This window comes from Carex rostrata, chromosome 14 (assembly GCF_964058835.1).
Source record: "Carex rostrata chromosome 14, lpCarRost1.2, whole genome shotgun sequence".
Classification (NCBI taxonomy): Eukaryota; Viridiplantae; Streptophyta; class Magnoliopsida; order Poales; family Cyperaceae; genus Carex; species Carex rostrata.
This window is the reverse complement of record NC_135931.1, coordinates 1,290,853-1,309,292: the sequence shown is the minus strand read 5'-3', so window position 1 is coordinate 1,309,292 and position 18,440 is coordinate 1,290,853. Positions and strand designations below refer to the sequence as shown.

Here is an 18,440-nt window from a genome sequence, read left to right as displayed (position 1 = left end):
AATTATGAACAACTTTTCGTGCCCTCAACTTTGCTGAAAAAACGATAATCTGTCGGAGCTAAAACGATTTCTTAAAGAGTTAAATGTTTTATTTTTAAAGTAATACATGCTGAACTCGAACATTAATTCAGACATTCCCGCATAATTTTAAATACCGTAAAATATAAAATTTTATATAAAGTTTTCTTCCATACCTTTCCAGATTATATATATTGACTCACTAATATAAACTTCTCCCTCTATCATCATCATTTTTATTATTATTTTTATTACTCTCTGCTTCGATTTTGTGACTCCGGTTGAGTTTTATTTCTAATTTATCTCAACTTGTTTGAGACTAAATACTTATTGTTGTAGCAGTATCATTATCATAAGGTTCGTAGGACTACCTATTAATATATAAAATAATGATAACTAAATCAAATATAATAAAGGACCAAATAAAATAATACAGCAATAAAAAAGAGTCTACAACAATGCTAAGAATACAGCTCCGGCAACTTCAACCATGGCCTTCATCTCATCTAGTGTAGTCCAAAAAAGTCTCACGAGTTAATCTTCGTTTTTTCGTTACAACAAAACAAATCAAAAGGAAGAACATAACTCAAATTGGACAAAGAAAAGAAAATGGTGACCAGAATAAGCTGGGATTCTCAATTCTATCGCTTTTTTGTTGTTGTTAAAATCATAATCCCATGCTACTAAATGAGAGCCCTTTTGAAGACTGAAAATTTTTAATAAAAATAATCCTCCTTTTTTTTATTTATAGTCATATCACAAACTTGTATTTAAAATAATTAAATCAATTGCTAATGTTAGTTTAATGTATAATTATTGATGATGTTGCAGTGTGCCTCATCATCCTCTATAGTACCACACGGTGGGGCCCACAACTTTACGACCTAGATTTACTCCCAGCCAAATCAAACTCAATCCGGTGCCTATTTAAACCATAGAGGTCCCCTCTAAGATTCGTGCCATGTTAAAAGACTACCTCTGTAATACTCAGAGGATACGATTCCATCCCATCACGGTCCCTTTGGGGAAGTTGGAGCTGCAGTGCGGTGCCCCCCCCCCCCCCCCCCCCCCCCATCAAGGCCCTTAGCAGGGGAAGTGAGAGGGGTTGGAGACAGGAAGGGGACTACCATGTCAAAACTCTTTCTAGTAATTTACAACTAGAAATATTACAAAATAATAGTAAAAATATAACAACAACAAATTGCCGCAATATTATCCAATGAAACAAAACTCAAGGAAGCAAAAAATTGGAAACATGCAGATAATTCTCATGCATTGAGCTCCTGAGTCAACCAAGAAGGCATGCCTGGCAGGGTAGGCACAGCAGGTTTGGGTTTCTTAACCCGATCCACCATTACAGCTTGGGTTGTCAGAACCATACCTGCTATGGAAGCCGCATTCTGGAGCGCGCATCTTGAAGCCTTGCACGGGTCAACAACGCCCCACTTGATAAGGTCTCCAAAGTGACCTGTCATCAAATTGTACCCAAACCGCCAATCGTTCTCTTCTAGAAGCCTCTCAACAACAGCATGCCCATCTAGGCCTGCATTTTCGGCGATTGTATATGTCGGTACAAGAAGAGCCTGGCAATAATACAAAGGATATTTTGTAAAGTGTACCAACTAATTTGATGTAGTTGCAATGTGGTCATTTACAACATTATCCATGATAAATGATTCTTGCAATTAGACTTTGCACATTGGACAACACATATTTTGACGGTGTAAGACAGGCCAAAAGTAAACCCTGTGAAATCCAATAACTCATGTGTGGAGAAACTAAACCTTGTCTGTACTCTGTAGCTATAAATAGAAAATCATAATTGTATAATTTGAGTGATGTTGATATACTCCATGTTTTAATCTCTTCAAAAATAGCCATCAGGTATATCAGTGAAAAAGAAGCCAAACCTTTGCAATGATAGATGCACCAATCTTTTCATCAGAGTCCACAAAAACATCAGAAATCATAGGGACGTGCCTTGATAAGTGTGTGAATGCAGCCCCGCCACCTGGTACAATACCTTCATCTAAGGCTGCAAATGTCGCATTCTTTGCATCTTCTGCTCTCAATTTTCTATCCTCTAGTTCTGCCTCAGTCGAAGCCCCAACCTAATCAACATATATAGTTAGGTTAATTTATATCCCCAGCAAAATGAACAATATCATGTATACCTTACTCCAACAAACCAAAAGAAATATCTTTTATTCGACTCACCTCCTTTTCTTAATGTTTGATGACAATTACCTAATATACAGGACCTTAACATGTAAACCACAACCCTAGAAAATCACCCAATGCCCAAAACAGGAAATATCTTTTATGCCCCTGAGCTTTCTGTTTTACACATGGAGAGATGCAATGAGTAAGGTCTCTTCTATTGTCAGGAACAACACCCACAATCGACTACATAATTCTCAAAAGAGGATATGGCACGTTAACTCCATGTTGGAATATTCTAACAAAGCAGGACCCAATCACAAGTGAAGTTGATAAATAAATGGAGGGATGCAGTTGAGGGATCACTGGAGATGAGGGCACTGACTGAATCTCTTAGGAAATACAGTTTCAATCATTCCTTTCTGAATTGTAATGAATATAGAAGACAGATGAGGGCACTGACTGAATATAGAACCATGTACAAAATTAGGAGGCAATTAAAAAAATTGAGTTCATTTCCCTTCTATCTCTCTTCTTTCTTCCTCTCAACCTCTAATTATCCCTAGTTTTTGCATTCAACTCTCTTGGGTCTGGTAAATTCTTACAAGTTGAGAGACTACATACTTGGTAGCCACTGCCAAGGTTCTCAAAAAGAGAGAGAGACTCCACTGCCAAGTTTTTCGAGAGAGAGAGAGAGAGAGAGAGATAGAGAGAGAGAGAGACTCGACCTTCACCACAGCTACACCACTACATAATTTTGCAATTCTCTCCTCAATGTTCATACGTAGGCGCACGCTTTTAGTATTGATCAAGTCTCTTTTCATCTCAGAAATCCGAGCTTGTATCTCAGCCAACATGCGTGGGTCCGCCACAATGGTTGTAGAATGCTGAGTTATTGTAACTCTTTTGGCCAATCCTAATTGGTCTGAAGTCACTCCCCTGATCCCTACTCCCAGATCACTTGCTAGAAAATCGGCACCTTTTGAGTGAATTTCACAATTAGAAAAACCAACATGTTATAGGATAAACTGTTATGCACCTTTCGGTAGGACATACCATGGTTTGACAAGTCTTTTTTATCACAATGAAGAGCTCATTAACCTATATTATTTGAAGAAGTAGGTGCTTAGTTGTGGCATAATTAGATAGCTGATTGCTAAAGGAGACCAATTTGTGTCAAACTGAAATTTGAGTCCCTAATATTTCGTTAATTTGATCCTCAATTGTGCTGAACTTGAGCTAAAATTTTTGGGGGGGCATTTTCATTGAAAAAGCACATAGGCATGTGAGCTTCCGTGTGTATGTGTATATCTGTGCATATGGTGAAAGCAAGAGAGAGAGAGAGAGATGACCTGTCATGATAGCAATATCTTGCAAAAGCCCCTTTTTGCCCTCGGCTAAGCCAGGGCACTGCACGACTGCCACATTCAGCAACCCTTTCATCTTGTTAAGTACCAATGCCTCCAAAACCGCAAATGAAATATCTTGGCATATAATCAACAGCGGCACACTCAATTGGGTTGTTTTCTCCAACAAGGGAATCAAGTCTTGTACAACAGTCACCTTCTGGTCAGTCACAAGGACTTTTGCATTTTCAAACTCAACAGCAGATTTCTCTTGGTTTGTTACAAAATGAGGGGACATGTATCCTTTGTTGATCTACAAAATGGTAGTATGGTAAAATTCAATAACACTGTTGAACTTTTAGGATTTGATGATTTAAGAATCCTTAAACTTACTGCAATTACATCCATGCATGTATACAATGTATACATAAACCATGCATACAGATAAGCATGCATGCAATGTATCAAGTCATTTGAATTTATATAGCCAAACCCATATGGACATATGGATCACACATGTATTCCATCATAATTAACTGGAATTAATTTTGAGTGGGAAGAGTAACTAGTATATTACAATTGTGACATGTATACATCCATTAAACATGCATCTGGTGCTTGTATTCTGTCTCAGTTCACACGTGCACGCGTGTATGTGTGTTGAATCTAAGTAAATACATACATATTAACATGTCAAAGTATTTTGCAAAGAAAGATACAATACACTAAAATATAAACAAGTCCTAGAAAAGAGCTGCTGGCAAATAACTAGATATACCTTCATTCCTTCCTGCACTTCAATTAGGGTTTCAAATGAGGAGGATGATTCAATTGTTATAATTCCATCATGACCTATTTTTTCTATTGCATTGGCTATGAGAGTTCCAATATAGTCGTCATTTCCAGCTGATAATGCTGCAATGGCTAAAATAAAAAAAATAAAAAAATTGAGAAAACTAAACGTCTCTGAACATACAAAATTATTAATGTTAACAATAAGTCCATAACTTGCAAGGCCAAGAGTAGTTTGTTCTAATTTACAAATATTGTGTGGTTTGCAAAAACAAATCATTGTCTCCATTCCAGGTTGAATAAGAGTTAAGATTTGAAAGAAAATTGTCGAGACAAGATGGAAGGCATTGTTCAGAGTGTCAAAAAAAGCACACTGCATAAAAAGTATAATTAACTTCATAAAAATTTGCCTTTGACTTAATTCTCGAGATTTTAAAAATATATACCTTTTATCTGCTCTTTTTCAGTAACTGGTATACTCTTACTCTTCAAGACCTTAATCAACTGATGAACAGTTTGATCGATGCCCCTTTTGAGAGATACTGGATTAGATCCGCTAGTAACAGCTAATAACCCAAGTTTAATGATTTCGCGTGCTAGAATGATAGCGGTAGTGGTACCGTCTCCAGCTGAGCTATTTGTTTTATTGGCCACCTGTTAAACAAGATGCTCAATGCCTTAATTGGCTGGTGTGATGACATTCTTCATTTGCTTGGTGCTAAATTGCTCAAATCAGAACAGAATAAACTAATATGCAACATGGCACCTAAATTTCTCAAAAATATCCAGAATGGCCTCCTCTATGTTTCGAATTTGATGAAAGAAACAGTGAGGACATATAAACATCTCTTGAAGAAAATAAGGAAACTACGAGTAGAGAAACATTTTCAAGTATAGTGAGGGCATACATGATATTTTATGGTTTTACAGCACAACTGATACTGATACTGATACTTACCTCTCTCAGGAGCATTGCACCAGCATTCTCTATTGGGTTAGGAAGATCAATGCATCTTGCAATTGTGACCCCATCATTTATTACTTTTGGTACATCTGTCCCATCAATCACCACATTTCTACCTAATTTTGAAAATGTGTCCCAAGTAAATAAAGCTTGCAAAAAAAGAGAAACAGCTAATAATATCCAAAATAGAGAACATTACTGTTAAATTTTAACATTTATGCTTTCAATGGGTCAGGACGTTCGGTTCAAAGTAATCAGCATTAATAAAAATAAAAATCAAGAGAAATTATCATACAATTCAGAAGTGTTTACACAATTGAGTGTGAAAAAAAAAAACATTCCTTCTAATATAAGCCATGTACCCTTATTATAATAGTGAAATTCAAGGGGAGCATGAGAACCTTCAAGCACGAAATTTGAAGGATTATAAATTTGAAAAGATGATACCTTTAGGTCCAAGTGTTACAGAGACGGTATCAGCGAGCTTATTAATGCCACGAAGCAATCTGAATCTACAGTCTTCATCAAAGCAAATCTTCTTACCAGTGGATTTAACAACAAAATTACTTCCGGGACGAGATTGGAATCTCACGCGAAGGAACTTCGATTTCCCACTCTTTTTAAAGAAAAACAAAAGAAACGGTGAGAGAAAGAGGGAGAGAGAGAGAGAGAGAGAGAGAGAGAGAGACATTTAATTTGACTTACAAATAGAAGGGAATGAGGAGCGAACAAAATAAGCGCCATTGGAGTCGTAGGAAAAGAAGAGAGGACAGGGTTTTAGTTTGGGTTTTGGTTTTGGTTTTGGTTTTGGAGGGTTCATTGCTTCTCCGTTTCTGGGTAACAATGGAAGGCTAGTATCTTAAGCAGGACCAAATCTGTGGAATTTTTTTTATAAACCATAATGTAAAAAAAAAAATTATGAAACCAACATGATTAATTTTTTTTTTTTACAAAATTCATAAGAAATGAAATGCGAATTTTTTTTTTTCGGGACCAAAATGGCAATTCAGTCCGAGATATTTTCATAATTTTTCAATGTATTTTTTTCTTAAAATATGTGAAAATGACTTGGACCGAAATGGCAATTCGGTCTCAGAAGAAAAAAAAAAGAAGAAACGGAAATGGCATCTCGGTTCTTATGATTTTTGTAAAAAACAAAACAATCAAGTTAGTTTAATAAAATCCATTTTTTTATTTATAGTTTCTAAAAAAAATTCAAATCTGTGAGTCTCACCAATAGGGTTGTCAATGAAATGGTGACAAATTTTTTTTAGGCTATGTTACACTGTAATTTGTGTATTAGATTTATATTTTTATTTTTAAAATTTAAATAATTAATTCGAATCGTTTAATATTATTATTAAATGAATATACTTGAAAATCAAATTTTATATTTTTTAAAACTATTTTATCACTTTTTAGACAATTAATAAATCACTTTATTAAAAAATTTGGACCATCTGAGATATAGTGATTTCTACCTAGCTAAAAAATAGTAAAGACAATATCAAAGAATATAAAATTTGATCTTTAATGTTAAACAGTTTGAATTGATTATTTGGACTTTAAAAACAGAAATATAAATTCAATATACGGACTGATCCGCACATTAGAATGTACCATAACCTCACTCAAACTTTTTAATTAACTTATCGGTAATGTCCGTTTTTCCGTAAGATAATTAATTGGTAATATTAGATAAATTAATTTTATTAAGAATAAAATTAATTTATCTAATATTTTAGATAGTTTTTTATTTGTTATTTATGATAAATTGAGTCATGCAACATTTTATATTTTTTATATTTAATTAATAATTAACAAGTTTTAAACTAATGGTGTAAAAAATATAAATTTTATATTTTATTAATAATTGTATATTTTTTAGTTTTTCATATTTTTATGATGTTTTTAATATATTTATTTTTTCTTTTAAATTAGTATTTTGAATTGAATAAATGTAAAGGGGTGATTTAATTGGGACATATAAAAAGTTCAATTACTGCTAAAAAAACAAATCAAATTTCAGTGACTAATTTGTGACAAATGATAATTTAGTGATCTCGAAAGAAATTTATCCTATATTTTTTTCATATATAAAAATATATGTTTAATATGTCTAACATAATATTAGTTTTAAAACAATATAATATTTTTTTGTGTTCTGGTCAGTGCGTACGGAAAGTTTTCCTCTCCTTGTTAAGCAGCAAAAAGTAAAAATTGAAAAAAAAAATGCAAATTGAATCGCCGTCTGTGGGATTCGAACCCACGACCACACGGTTAAAAGCCGTGCGCTCTACCAACTGAGCTAAGACGGCGTGGATGAATGACTGTTGTTAGTTATAATTTTGTTAAATACAACTAACCAAATAATTCGTTTATCATATCTATAAAATAAAAAATATCAAATTACTTCTAAATTCTAACATTAACAATGTACTTCAAACTGCTACTAATGAGATTATTCTTTGAAAATAAATAAAATCATTTGTTCTAAATAATTAATATAGTAACTTGAATACTTTAAAATGGCCGATTACACTTTGAGAAATTGAACTCGAAGACAATAAAAAGGGCATGGAATTATAAAACATTTAGTAGAACAGATTTGCAATTAAATCAACCGTTTAATATAATAATTTAATTTGCAATAAAATATTATATGGGGGCACGCTTGTCGCAGTTTGTTGACCTTATATTGAACGAGAAATATGTAAAATTTTCCAAACGATAATAAGCACCTCTTTATATAAAAGAACAGTTGAAACAAGAGCTTAAACGGAAAAGCATTAGTAGAAAAGAAAAGAAAAAAAAGCAAAAGTTATGAGAATAAAGAAATGGGTTTATACTAGCACATCTGATCTAAATCGTGCATGGAACAAACCAAATAGATAATAAAATAAAATAAAAAAGAAAACAGATTTACATCAGAACCGAATAAGTTAGAGCTACAATGTTCTCACTGAACGATTAATTTAAATTGATGAAATAAACAACAAAAGAGTTAGTTGTCTCTAAGCCACCTAGATGAACCAACCAGATCCACCAGCTATGCATCTAAGTCCATTAGAGAAAGAAAGAAAGGGGGGGGGCAAAGATGTCACTTCATACTCGATGGAGGCTTATTTTGAAAGCCCCCGGGGGCAAATACTGGAAACATGTCGGCTGCTCGTCCCCTCTCCCCTCTAACATCACCTCTTGTATAAGAAACTCTGCCTACCTCTTGTCTTTCCCTTGGCACTATCCCCTCATTAGTGATCCTTCTATTATCTCCAACAGTACCACCCGTATTGCCTGCCAACAGGGGTCCACCAAAAAATATCGATTGGCCCGTGTACGTCAATCTCTCCTGAGCAGCAGTTGGGGCTGACACTGCTGCTGATGTGGGAGCATTTTGGCCACTCCTCTGAACATACTGACTAGCAGGGTTGGCATTCGCAATAGTATTGACAAGCCGGGGCGTATTATCTGTGGTGGGACCTGGCCGTGTAGTCCCCATCACTGAGATATACCTGCCAGCCTCCTGGTCCCACACGACCGAGGCCCTCCCACGAGCATCCCTTATAAACGGTGCCCCCACTGTCTGAAACATTGGGTTGGTTAACTGTGTAGTTGGTGCAGATGGCACTGGTACAGGCCTCGTCACTGTTACAGGTGCCCTACCAACTGCATTCCTGGGTTCGGGTCCTGGACCACGAACTGGACTGCTAAAGCTACTTGGCGTAGCAGTACCAGTACCAGACTCATAATAATCATCTTGACTTGCTAAACTGTGTGGGTACGAGTGTCCTACAGGAGACCTTCTAGAAGGTTCCCTTGGTACTGGCACCCCAGATTCAATGCTGGTACTGGTACGAACACTGGCACTGGAGCTGAGTTCAGAAGGGGCCTTTTTGTCAATGGGGCGGAGGACAGAGGAAGAGGCACGGGCCTTGGCAGCAGCACGCATGGCATCTGCAGAGTCGAGCTTGGCAAGCTTCCAAGCACTGATTTTGACCTGCCTTTTAAATTTGTTTGTGGATTGGTTGATGTAGGTGGCTGAGTCAGGGTCGACAGTTGAGGGTACCATAGTTGGGTCCAAATGTGGGATAACTTCATCCTGTGACAGAAGAACATTGTACAAATTTGGAAAAGAGTTTGTGTGAGAAATTGCAAAAGCTTAAAAATATCATGAATAGTGTTACCAGATGCCTCTCCAACTGTCTACAAATAAATAGCCCATTTTAAACCCTCCATCAGGGAATAGAGAAAAATACAGAAATTAGAATATGCAACCTCATTGCATTTGGGACAACCTTGTCTGGTTCGAAGTACCCCAAATTTAACTTGTTTTGTCGGATAATACAAAAAAATGAAATTATTCCTGGGTTCTTTTAAGAATATAACAAACATATCTGAAATGAGAAAAGTTCATTTATCTTCAATATCCCTCCACCACTTCCCTAACCCCCCCCCCCCCCCCCCACACACACACACACACACACACCCCTTCCAAGTATTTTTGGAGTGAGAGAGAAGAAAAGGGGTGGGGGCATTCGTGCAACTTTCTAAGCAAGTATGGAAACAAAGGGCTACTTGGGATATTCTTCTCTTGTTGCCGGGGTACAAGATATTACAATTGCTAGTGTGTTATCTGGCAGCATTTATGATATTATTCTTGTAGGGAATTATGAAACTTTGGCATTTGTATTTGTGAAGGCACATAGCCCATTGACCAACCAATAAGATAAGATAAAACCAAATCATCAGAAAATAATTAAGTTAGATAAAAAACAAAAGTTACCTGTTGATCAACAAAAACCCTAGGAGGGGTGCACCAGACACCCTTGTAAGGAAGACCAAGTGAGCTGCTAACACTTATTCCAGTTGTGGCAGAATTAGTCGGGGAATAAATTATATTATTCCCCTCTTCATCCACTGACCCGGCTGGTGCCTCACTCATAGCCCTCATTGCCACCACATATTCATAGGTAGTCATTCCCTGTAACAGTAAAACCATTCTTACAGCTCGGGGACACACCCTCTTGAAAGTAGGATTCATGAAACATGTTACCTCACCACATCAGTCATGACTGGTATTGGTACAGTACTGCCTGCTTACGACAAGTACATGTGTATTTGTTCGGTTTGACAAAGGAGCATATAATATCCATGACATGGAAGCAGCAAAAATTAAAATCTTAACGCACCTTGCGAATCAAAATGATGTGGAAGAAGAAGAGTTCACACAGGGGAACAAGAGCCACTACTGAGAGGAGTGTGCATGTTATCTACATAATATAAATCTGATTACAATTCATGTAAATAAAACGGTTCTTTTCTCTCTTCTCAAATACCACTACATCATTATTTTCAAGTCAGAATTACAATCTTGGAATCAATGCCATTTCCACTCAGATCTTTAGCAGTTTCTTATTGGGTAGATCTGGTTTCCTTTTTGTTTTGCTGGGTTATATTGGCAGTCAATTTCAAAGGTTAAATTAATGGCATAATGTTTAAATTGAGAATATGGAGAGAATCTCAGGGTGCCAAGCCATACTATACTGATCACGGCTGATAGGAGGATCTTCTTGCCAAGACCTTTGCATAATGGGTCCAAATTAAAATCCCTGGGTTCATTTATACTTCTGCAGTCGTTATGTAATAAAGAAAGCTTACAACAACAGCTGCAAAAGGAATTCTTGTAAAACCATTTCCCAGTTTTTCCTGAATGCTGCTCTCTGTCTCTCTAGCTGTTTTCTTCGCAAAGCATAATGCAAGTACAGCAATTCCAACTCCAATTTCAATCACAAGCTGAAATATTAATTTCCAACATACATGAACAGAACCTAATCAGGACAAGAAAAATATCCAACAAAAAGAAGAATTAAAGCAAGTATGAAGTATCATATTTTTGGATTGATTTGGGAGGTGGGTAATGTGCTGATCAATAAAGGAATTGGAAGCGGTTTGGACAACTGTTTACACAGTACAGTGTTCTTTTTTGGTTTTCCTTGGTTTGCATTTGCAAAGTAAATCAGAACCAGCACATAAATCCTTCACAAAAGAAGAATTGATAGTAATCATCAAAACATACCCAGAGGAGACTGGACGCCATGAGGGCAATAAACGTCATGTAATTCTTCCTCCCCACACAGTTGTTAAGCCACTGTCATGAAATGATATAAACAGAGAGAAGGATTAAAACGAGAATTTCTGGTTTAGACTTGTCAAAAATAGTACATATCAAACATATTTGTAGAAACAATCACAACATCTGCAGCCATCAAGAGACTTACTATTTCAAATTTCTTGGCTTTGATGATTATCCTGGTATGTCTCAAGTTTTGCAAGGATAAAGTCGGATTATTTTTAAAAAATATATACAATGAAATAATAGTAAATACCCGACAATGGTGGTCAAATCCATCCACACATTTATCACAGCTTCGGCAATGCTTGCTGTACTTCCGCACCTTTAAAAGGACAGAAAAAAAATTGGAACAAGTCTTTGTACATTCAGATAGTTATTAGCTTGAAACAGCCAGTACGCATCATGCCCAAGCCCCATCTCAAATCAAAGCTTAAAAACCAAGCAACCCAATTTCCATATTGACATGGTAGCAATCATCTCCAGAAGTATAGTAACAGTAAGCAATTATACAGAAAAACATTAAAAGTAAAATACTATCATATCCAATCAAGGTTGACCTTCACAGTACAGAAATTTCAACAGATACTGACGTGTAATGACACTGGACAGTCAAGAAATTACCAGCAGACAGTTAACACGGTAGAAATTTAAACAACATAGTGCAACTAAACAAGCAACTGAAATGAACAAAATTGATTTAAATGGCACCAATATGTACTATGTGACTGAACCCAACACAGTATGTTTTCAAAATGGCCATATGCTACCTCAGCATTGCATAAAGTGCAAAACAATGCATCATCTTCATTATTCGGCTCTAACTCGCTGTCCTCGGTCTTCCTACAGTCCTCCTTGTTGAACATTATGCAAAGAAGCCCTGCAAAACCACAACACACTGCATTTTTTACCGAGATGCCCCTTTCCATATTAGCAGTTGCATTCGAGTCCTCGAGAGGAGACTTTCGGGTTGAGTGGCCATCAACAGAGCTCCGGCAAGAGGGGGACTTATGGTCATCTCTGGATGCATGCTCAGGTCTTGGGAGATTAATTAAGGTTTCATCGAACTTCGACATGATGCCTGGATCAGCAGGGTTGATGCTGGTGCAGCGTACGTACAGGATGAATACTGTCAGTGCCTGAAATAATCAGAAAAAAAGAAGAAGAAGAAGAAATCGTCAAACCGATATTCTAATTTAATCAAACTTCACATTCCCTCACTTTAGCAATTAGAAAAAACAAAAGATAGCCAAAATAGTAGTTGAACAAGTTCTTATACTATACTGATAAGACATTCACTTTGGTTAACTCTGAAAAAAACATTAATAGGAAGATGGTGCTAGCATACCACAGGAGAATAAACAGCCATCATAATGTACTCAACGACATCATATCTGAGAAAAGGTGCGAAAAAAGCAAAGAACGCTACCACCAATATAAAGTACACTGTGATAGCAATAACCTGTAAAGGGGCACAATTAGAAAGAAAAATTGTTCCTTAGATTTACAAGAATAATAATAATAAAAAACTAAAAATGTCTAAGCATCCTCAGTATGGTCCAGTTCAATAAGATAGGCACCTCATTAGGTTGCTCAATAAGATATTATAGACTTGCTTTATATAGATATTACAACCGTACAGGAGTGTTGTCAGAATGAAAATTGATTAAGGTGCAAAGAAGGGATACAGAGATGAAGCATTATATAGAAAATATTCTGCAATTGTTTATTATCGATTAAAGCAATCCACCATCAATGTAGGTGAAGTATGTTAAGATTAACTGGTTAAAATGGTACTGAATAAAATTGGCAACACTTTCTCCTTGAGATTTCTCGAACACTTGATCTGAATAAAATGGTTGACTAGGTGTAAAACTGTCTCAAATCCTGTACAAGTAGCACTAAAACCACCAAACTATTTAGCAAAAAATCTAATCTAAGCTAAAAAGGAAGGCAGAGAAACAAGTTCGCCAGAGCCTCTTTGACCGACAAATTACAAGTTCTTTTTGACAATTTGGAGAAAATGCAAGCGGTTCATGAAAAAATCTAAACAAACAGCTGAGCTCAGGTCAGCTAAAGAAAAACTTTGAAGAGGTACCTGAAATGTGTGTGCTGGGAGCTGCCATCCATGGCGCCGTACCATGGTTTTAGAGAGAGGAAAAGTGGAATCGAGTTCGAATTGAACGCTAGCTCACACAGATCAGAGCATTCAGCATTCAACTTGAGTGAGAGAGAGAAAAAGAGAGAGAGAGGGCCCGAGAATTTAATAGAGGACCAAAGAAAGGTTAGAGCTTTTAGGTTGGTTTTTGTTTTTTTTTGTTTTGGTTATTTTGATTTTTAGAACTGGGGAGTTGGAAGTGGTTAGAGAGTAGCCAAGCCGCCAAGGTACTCTCTCACAATAATAAAGTTGAGGTTTGCTTTTCAGAAAAGAGAGACATGGGAATTAGAGAAGGAAATAATTATAATCTAAAAAGAAAAAGAAAATACTATTTTATTTTAGGGAATTCTCCTCTGTGGAAATTCCTTTTATATCGGCCCCTTGGAAATAGAAGCAACTAAAATACGGTCCTCTGTATTTATTGCCATCTGACCATCTCTGAGGCCTTGATATTTGGAGCACACACCGGCTCTTCGTCTCCTATGAATCCGTATCACTCCAGGTAGCTGAGCCTGAGGTGCTAGTCGTGAATCTAGACCGTTCATTTCACTTGGCACGAATCTCAAAGCAGATCTCCACAACTTCAACAGCTACCGGGTTGAGTTTGGTCTGGATGAAATTAATGTTGACTGTCCATTTTTTTTTTTCCAATTGCACCTCAAGTACCGGAGGGGACACGGACTGCTCTTGTATTCATGCCAAATTGATTTGTGGTTTTCATATTGTCGTGCTATGATATCATGGGAGGACAAATTAAAAAGAGGAATGAAAAGTGTATGGACCGGATTACCTGCTCACATCTCTGAGTCTTTGAAATTTGTGTTTTTAAAGTCAAGTCACTGTCGCTGATATGTAGGTTTAGAGTGAATTTTAACATTTAAATATTTGATATAATTTTGTCTCAAAATTCAACTCGAATTCATGTGTCAGTGATTTTAAGAGAGGAAATTTCATGTCCACAGTCAGAGGCAAGTGATCGGGTTCCAATATGTATATGCAAATAAATTGAGGTATATGAATCAATCAATATTTCACATTTTTTTTATATTTTGTTTTGTAGTATGAAAAATTACAATTAGAAATTTAAACAAGTTTTCCTCTTATAAAATATTTTAAGCTGATAGATGTCGGTGTCTATAAAATGAGATTAAAAGAAATTATCATTGGCCAGCCTTTTTTGTGCTAACTTTATTTTAGAGATGAAAAAGAAAAATCTTGATTTATTATAGCGAAACGTTTGTGATCATGATGGATATCAATGAAAATCGGATTCCTTCTAATATATATTCATATCTATCAAAGAAAAATGTTTACTGTGTGCGGGAAAAAAAATTCTCACTCAGACTTTACAAAAATCAGCCCACGCGCACAGTATTTCGGCCATTCAAAAATTTTCATTCTCATTCCCTTTAGATAGCCAGACAAGTCCTAAGAATTAAATATGAATAAAGTATGATGAAATAAGTTGAAATAAAGAGTGGCTTAAGGAGCAATAAGTTAACACAGATAATGAGGGAATTTGTATCCTCTGCATTAACTCAAAAGGGAATCTTTTGAGTTAATGAATTTAACCATCCAATATGTTTTAAAATTTGTGTGGACTAGATTCGCACTGATATTAAATGACTCTCTAAGTTATAAGCAGAAACTGAATTAGCTCCGTTTAAAATCAGACAGTTGAAATTCATTAACTCAAAAGATTCTCTTTCAAGTTAATGCAGAGAATGAGGTAAGTTAAATTATTTAGATTATAATTATTGACTTATTGTTAATATTATTATTATCTTTGTCATTATTATTATTATATTTATGTTTTCGTTTTTTTTTATTCGAAGTTGTCTGCCATCATTAATATTATTGTATGAGAATCTACGGTGTTGCTTTATTTACACTTTTACACATCAGTTTAGTATGTTGTGTTCTAAAATTCTTATTTTATTTTAATGTTACTTTTTTTTATTCTAAAACCTTTATGTTTTTTTAATTTCTAAATTATCCCCCGTTACTTTATAAACTTAATTCAGGTGTAATTTTATTTTTAAATTATTTTATATTATTTCTAAAAAATCTAGTTATAAGCAACTTCACCTCAACTTGAATCCATAACCAAACAAGTTATAATATTATTTTTCTTAGTCGAGTTTAACCCGACTCGAACCTGACTCAAGCATCACAAGTCAATGCATCCAAAACCATGTAAATTTATTAATATATATAATTATTATTTTTATTTATCTATACAACTTAATTTTTGTGCTGTTCGGCAAGGACCTCTTTAAGCTTCCTTAAAGTTAAAGAAGTCTCATTTAGCTTACTTAGCCGCTTAATCTTGCCGAACAACGATTCCTTAGTGCGGATTAAAACAACCTCCTTTAGTCTCATTTTATCCAGATCTTAATCTCCTGTCTCTTTTTTAAGGCACCTCATTCTCTTCTTTTAGCTTCCTTTAGCTATCTTAATCCCTTGTCCCTTCTTTTATCTTACCGAACTACTTCTCCTTAGCACGGATTATATTTAATCCTCCATGTATTGCCGAACAACCCCTCTAAACTCATCAAACATAATTAAGTGGGTTAATTGGGTCGAAAATTCTAAACTTGTAATCGATCCATTTAGTCATCAGGTCTGGTTGAAAACTGACACTTGACAGTGTGCCCCATACAATGCCATAGCGAGCAATCGGGCAGGTCGAGTCAGATCGAGTCAGGTCGATTCGAATCAGATCAATTTGACTTCCAAAAATTATCGGGTTGGATCAAACTGGATCGAGTTTTGAATCATCCAGTTTTAAATCATGTTTGGATTTTGGACATATCAGGTTTGAATTGAGTGAAATTTGTTACTATTTAGATCTAAAATAGAAACAAAGATCAATTGACATGTTTAATATATTTTTTATTATTAATAAATTTATTAGTTAGTAAATATTTAAAACCATTAATTTTAAATAAAAAAATGAGACGAAGAATACAAATATATTATGATCAGTTGATCCGAAAGAATGCAATTGCAGAAGGTAATAGAGTAGTTTGGAGAAATATGTAGAAGTGGATGCTCAAGTGAAAAGGAAAAGAGCGATAGGTAATATATGGGTGATTTTAAAATCCTAAGAGACGTTGTAGTTACAAAATTTGTGAATTATTTGTGAATTAAATTAAAATAATTTTTTTTTTTGGTGATGCTTAACCGAACGTCGAATTATTCGGTTGACCTAACTTTGATCGAATTAAATCCGAATAATTTGCGAATTTTACGATTTTCCCCCAAATTTTACGAATTATTTGCGAATTTTTTCTAAAATTTTTTCATAATATTTTTTTTTTGCTCTCTTATAAGATTGAGATCTCTGATCTGGATAATTTCGAATCATTTCCGGATTATATCCGAATTATTCTCCAATCACGAATTTTTAACCTCGCCGAACTGAACCCGAATAATTCATTTGTCACTATGACAGCCGATGCCATTCATTCTCCCCACTCCTCTCTAATTTCCTCTAGTTCGTTCCTCTCACTCTTCTAGATCTCACTTCTGACATAGCTTCTTCATTCTCTTGGTTCTACCTTTTAATTTGAGCGAAGAAGAGAATGAGAGAGAGGGGAGAGATCGGAGTCGAGTGGAGTCGAGAAAGTAGTATCGTCAGAGCTCGGACCGTTGAGTCTCTACGCTATCTCGATCGGAGCACGAGTGAGTAAATTCGGGAGTCGAAGTGTGGTGACAATCAAAACATCAAATCCAGTTGTAAAGAGCGATAGAGTAAGGTAATAAAGTAATTATGAGTGTATATGAGTGAGATTAGAAGATTAGAGTTATTTATAGTGGATTTTGTGGGAATAAAAGAGTAGATTTTGTATTAAAATCATTTGATTTGTTATAAATTTATTTTTTTATTAATAAAATTATTCATTGGCACTTAAAAGCTGGTAACTTAAAAAAAAAAAAAATCATTTGAACATAAATTATACATATCGGTGAAAGGAAAATTAGTACATAGGGTGCACTTTTCAATTCATGCAGAGTATTCATTGTATTTCGTTTTCTATTATGTCATTTTGAGTTTGAATTTTATTTAAGTTACGATTAAGCATAAAAAATAGAGCTTAAAAGCATTTAAAGTTATAAACATATAAACATGATCAGTGTTTCAAAAACCTTCCCTATATATACTGATACAATTAGAACTGTAACATGTTGAAGAGAGATGGTGGTATAAAGCATAGCCTGAAGTAGTGGCAAGGCCAAAGCCGAATCACATCTCTCTCCATTATCTGGAAAGAGAATATTTTATAATTAGTTGATCCGGACTGTTCATTTTAACTTTGTACGAATCTCAAAGTCCAATAATACTATCTCTACATTAGTCCAAATCTCAAACCGTTTGAGATTTAATCTCAAACTGTAAAGTGAGCTGAATCCTCTACTGTACCTGAAAAGAGCTGGATCCAACCAAAGAGTACTCTCCTAATTATCATTATCTGTCATATCAAGAAAACCACCTAACGCTTGTCAAGTTCATTTTTTACATGGCTAGATATGAGAATTTTTTTGATAAACCATAATTAAGAAAATCATTTTTACTAAATCAGCATGATTGCTTTTTTTTTTTTTCAAAAATCACAAAGACCGAATGCTCCGTTCGGTCTCCACTTTTCTTTTTTTTCCAGACCGAACGGACCATTCGGTCTCAACAATTTTTACCTTGTTTAATTTATACGGAAACTGTGTGGCACATGGTGTAGTGTGCTTTTCTCCAGACCGAATCCTCCATTCGGTCTTGATGTGGTTTTTTTTTTTTTTTTAAATATAATCCAGCATTGTCAACAGCAACGATTATGCTATTTACTTCTCCAGAGCATTAATTCCTTTTAACAA

General features: G+C 35.2%; 2 protein-coding genes and 1 non-coding gene across 4 annotated transcripts; all 3 read right to left on the bottom strand.

Moving 5' to 3' along the window:
- Positions 1-1,149: 1,149 nt before the first annotated feature.
- On the bottom strand, positions 1,150-6,117 carry LOC144565430 (ruBisCO large subunit-binding protein subunit alpha-like). Of its 2 annotated transcripts, none has more exons than XM_078315187.1 (9): positions 5,986-6,117; positions 5,728-5,896; positions 5,275-5,396; positions 4,763-4,970; positions 4,303-4,448; positions 3,531-3,837; positions 2,907-3,157; positions 1,929-2,129; positions 1,150-1,601 (listed from the first exon to the last, which is right to left on the bottom strand). In XM_078315187.1, the coding sequence occupies exons 1-9, from the start codon at positions 6,022-6,024 to the stop codon at positions 1,287-1,289; spliced, it is 1,758 nt and encodes a 585-aa protein (XP_078171313.1). In that variant the 5' UTR covers positions 6,025-6,117; the 3' UTR covers positions 1,150-1,286. The 2 variants fall into 2 exon arrangements, with proteins under 2 accessions (XP_078171313.1, XP_078171314.1); XM_078315188.1 differs by having other exon boundaries at positions 4,303-4,439; positions 5,986-6,107.
- A 1,408-nt stretch (positions 6,118-7,525) lies between these two features.
- Positions 7,526-7,598, bottom strand: TRNAK-UUU (transfer RNA lysine (anticodon UUU)). The gene has a single exon. It is a non-coding gene; the product is annotated as a tRNA-Lys (tRNA).
- A 481-nt stretch (positions 7,599-8,079) lies between these two features.
- Positions 8,080-13,828, bottom strand: LOC144564944 (putative protein S-acyltransferase 19). The gene is made up of 9 exons (XM_078314532.1): positions 13,509-13,828; positions 12,759-12,872; positions 12,181-12,549; positions 11,667-11,735; positions 11,357-11,428; positions 10,939-11,073; positions 10,470-10,550; positions 10,064-10,261; positions 8,080-9,379 (listed from the first exon to the last, which is right to left on the bottom strand). Exons 1-9 carry the CDS (start codon positions 13,551-13,553, stop codon positions 8,381-8,383), a joined length of 2,082 nt encoding a protein of 693 aa, XP_078170658.1. The 5' UTR covers positions 13,554-13,828; the 3' UTR covers positions 8,080-8,380.
- Positions 13,829-18,440: the final 4,612 nt, after the last annotated feature.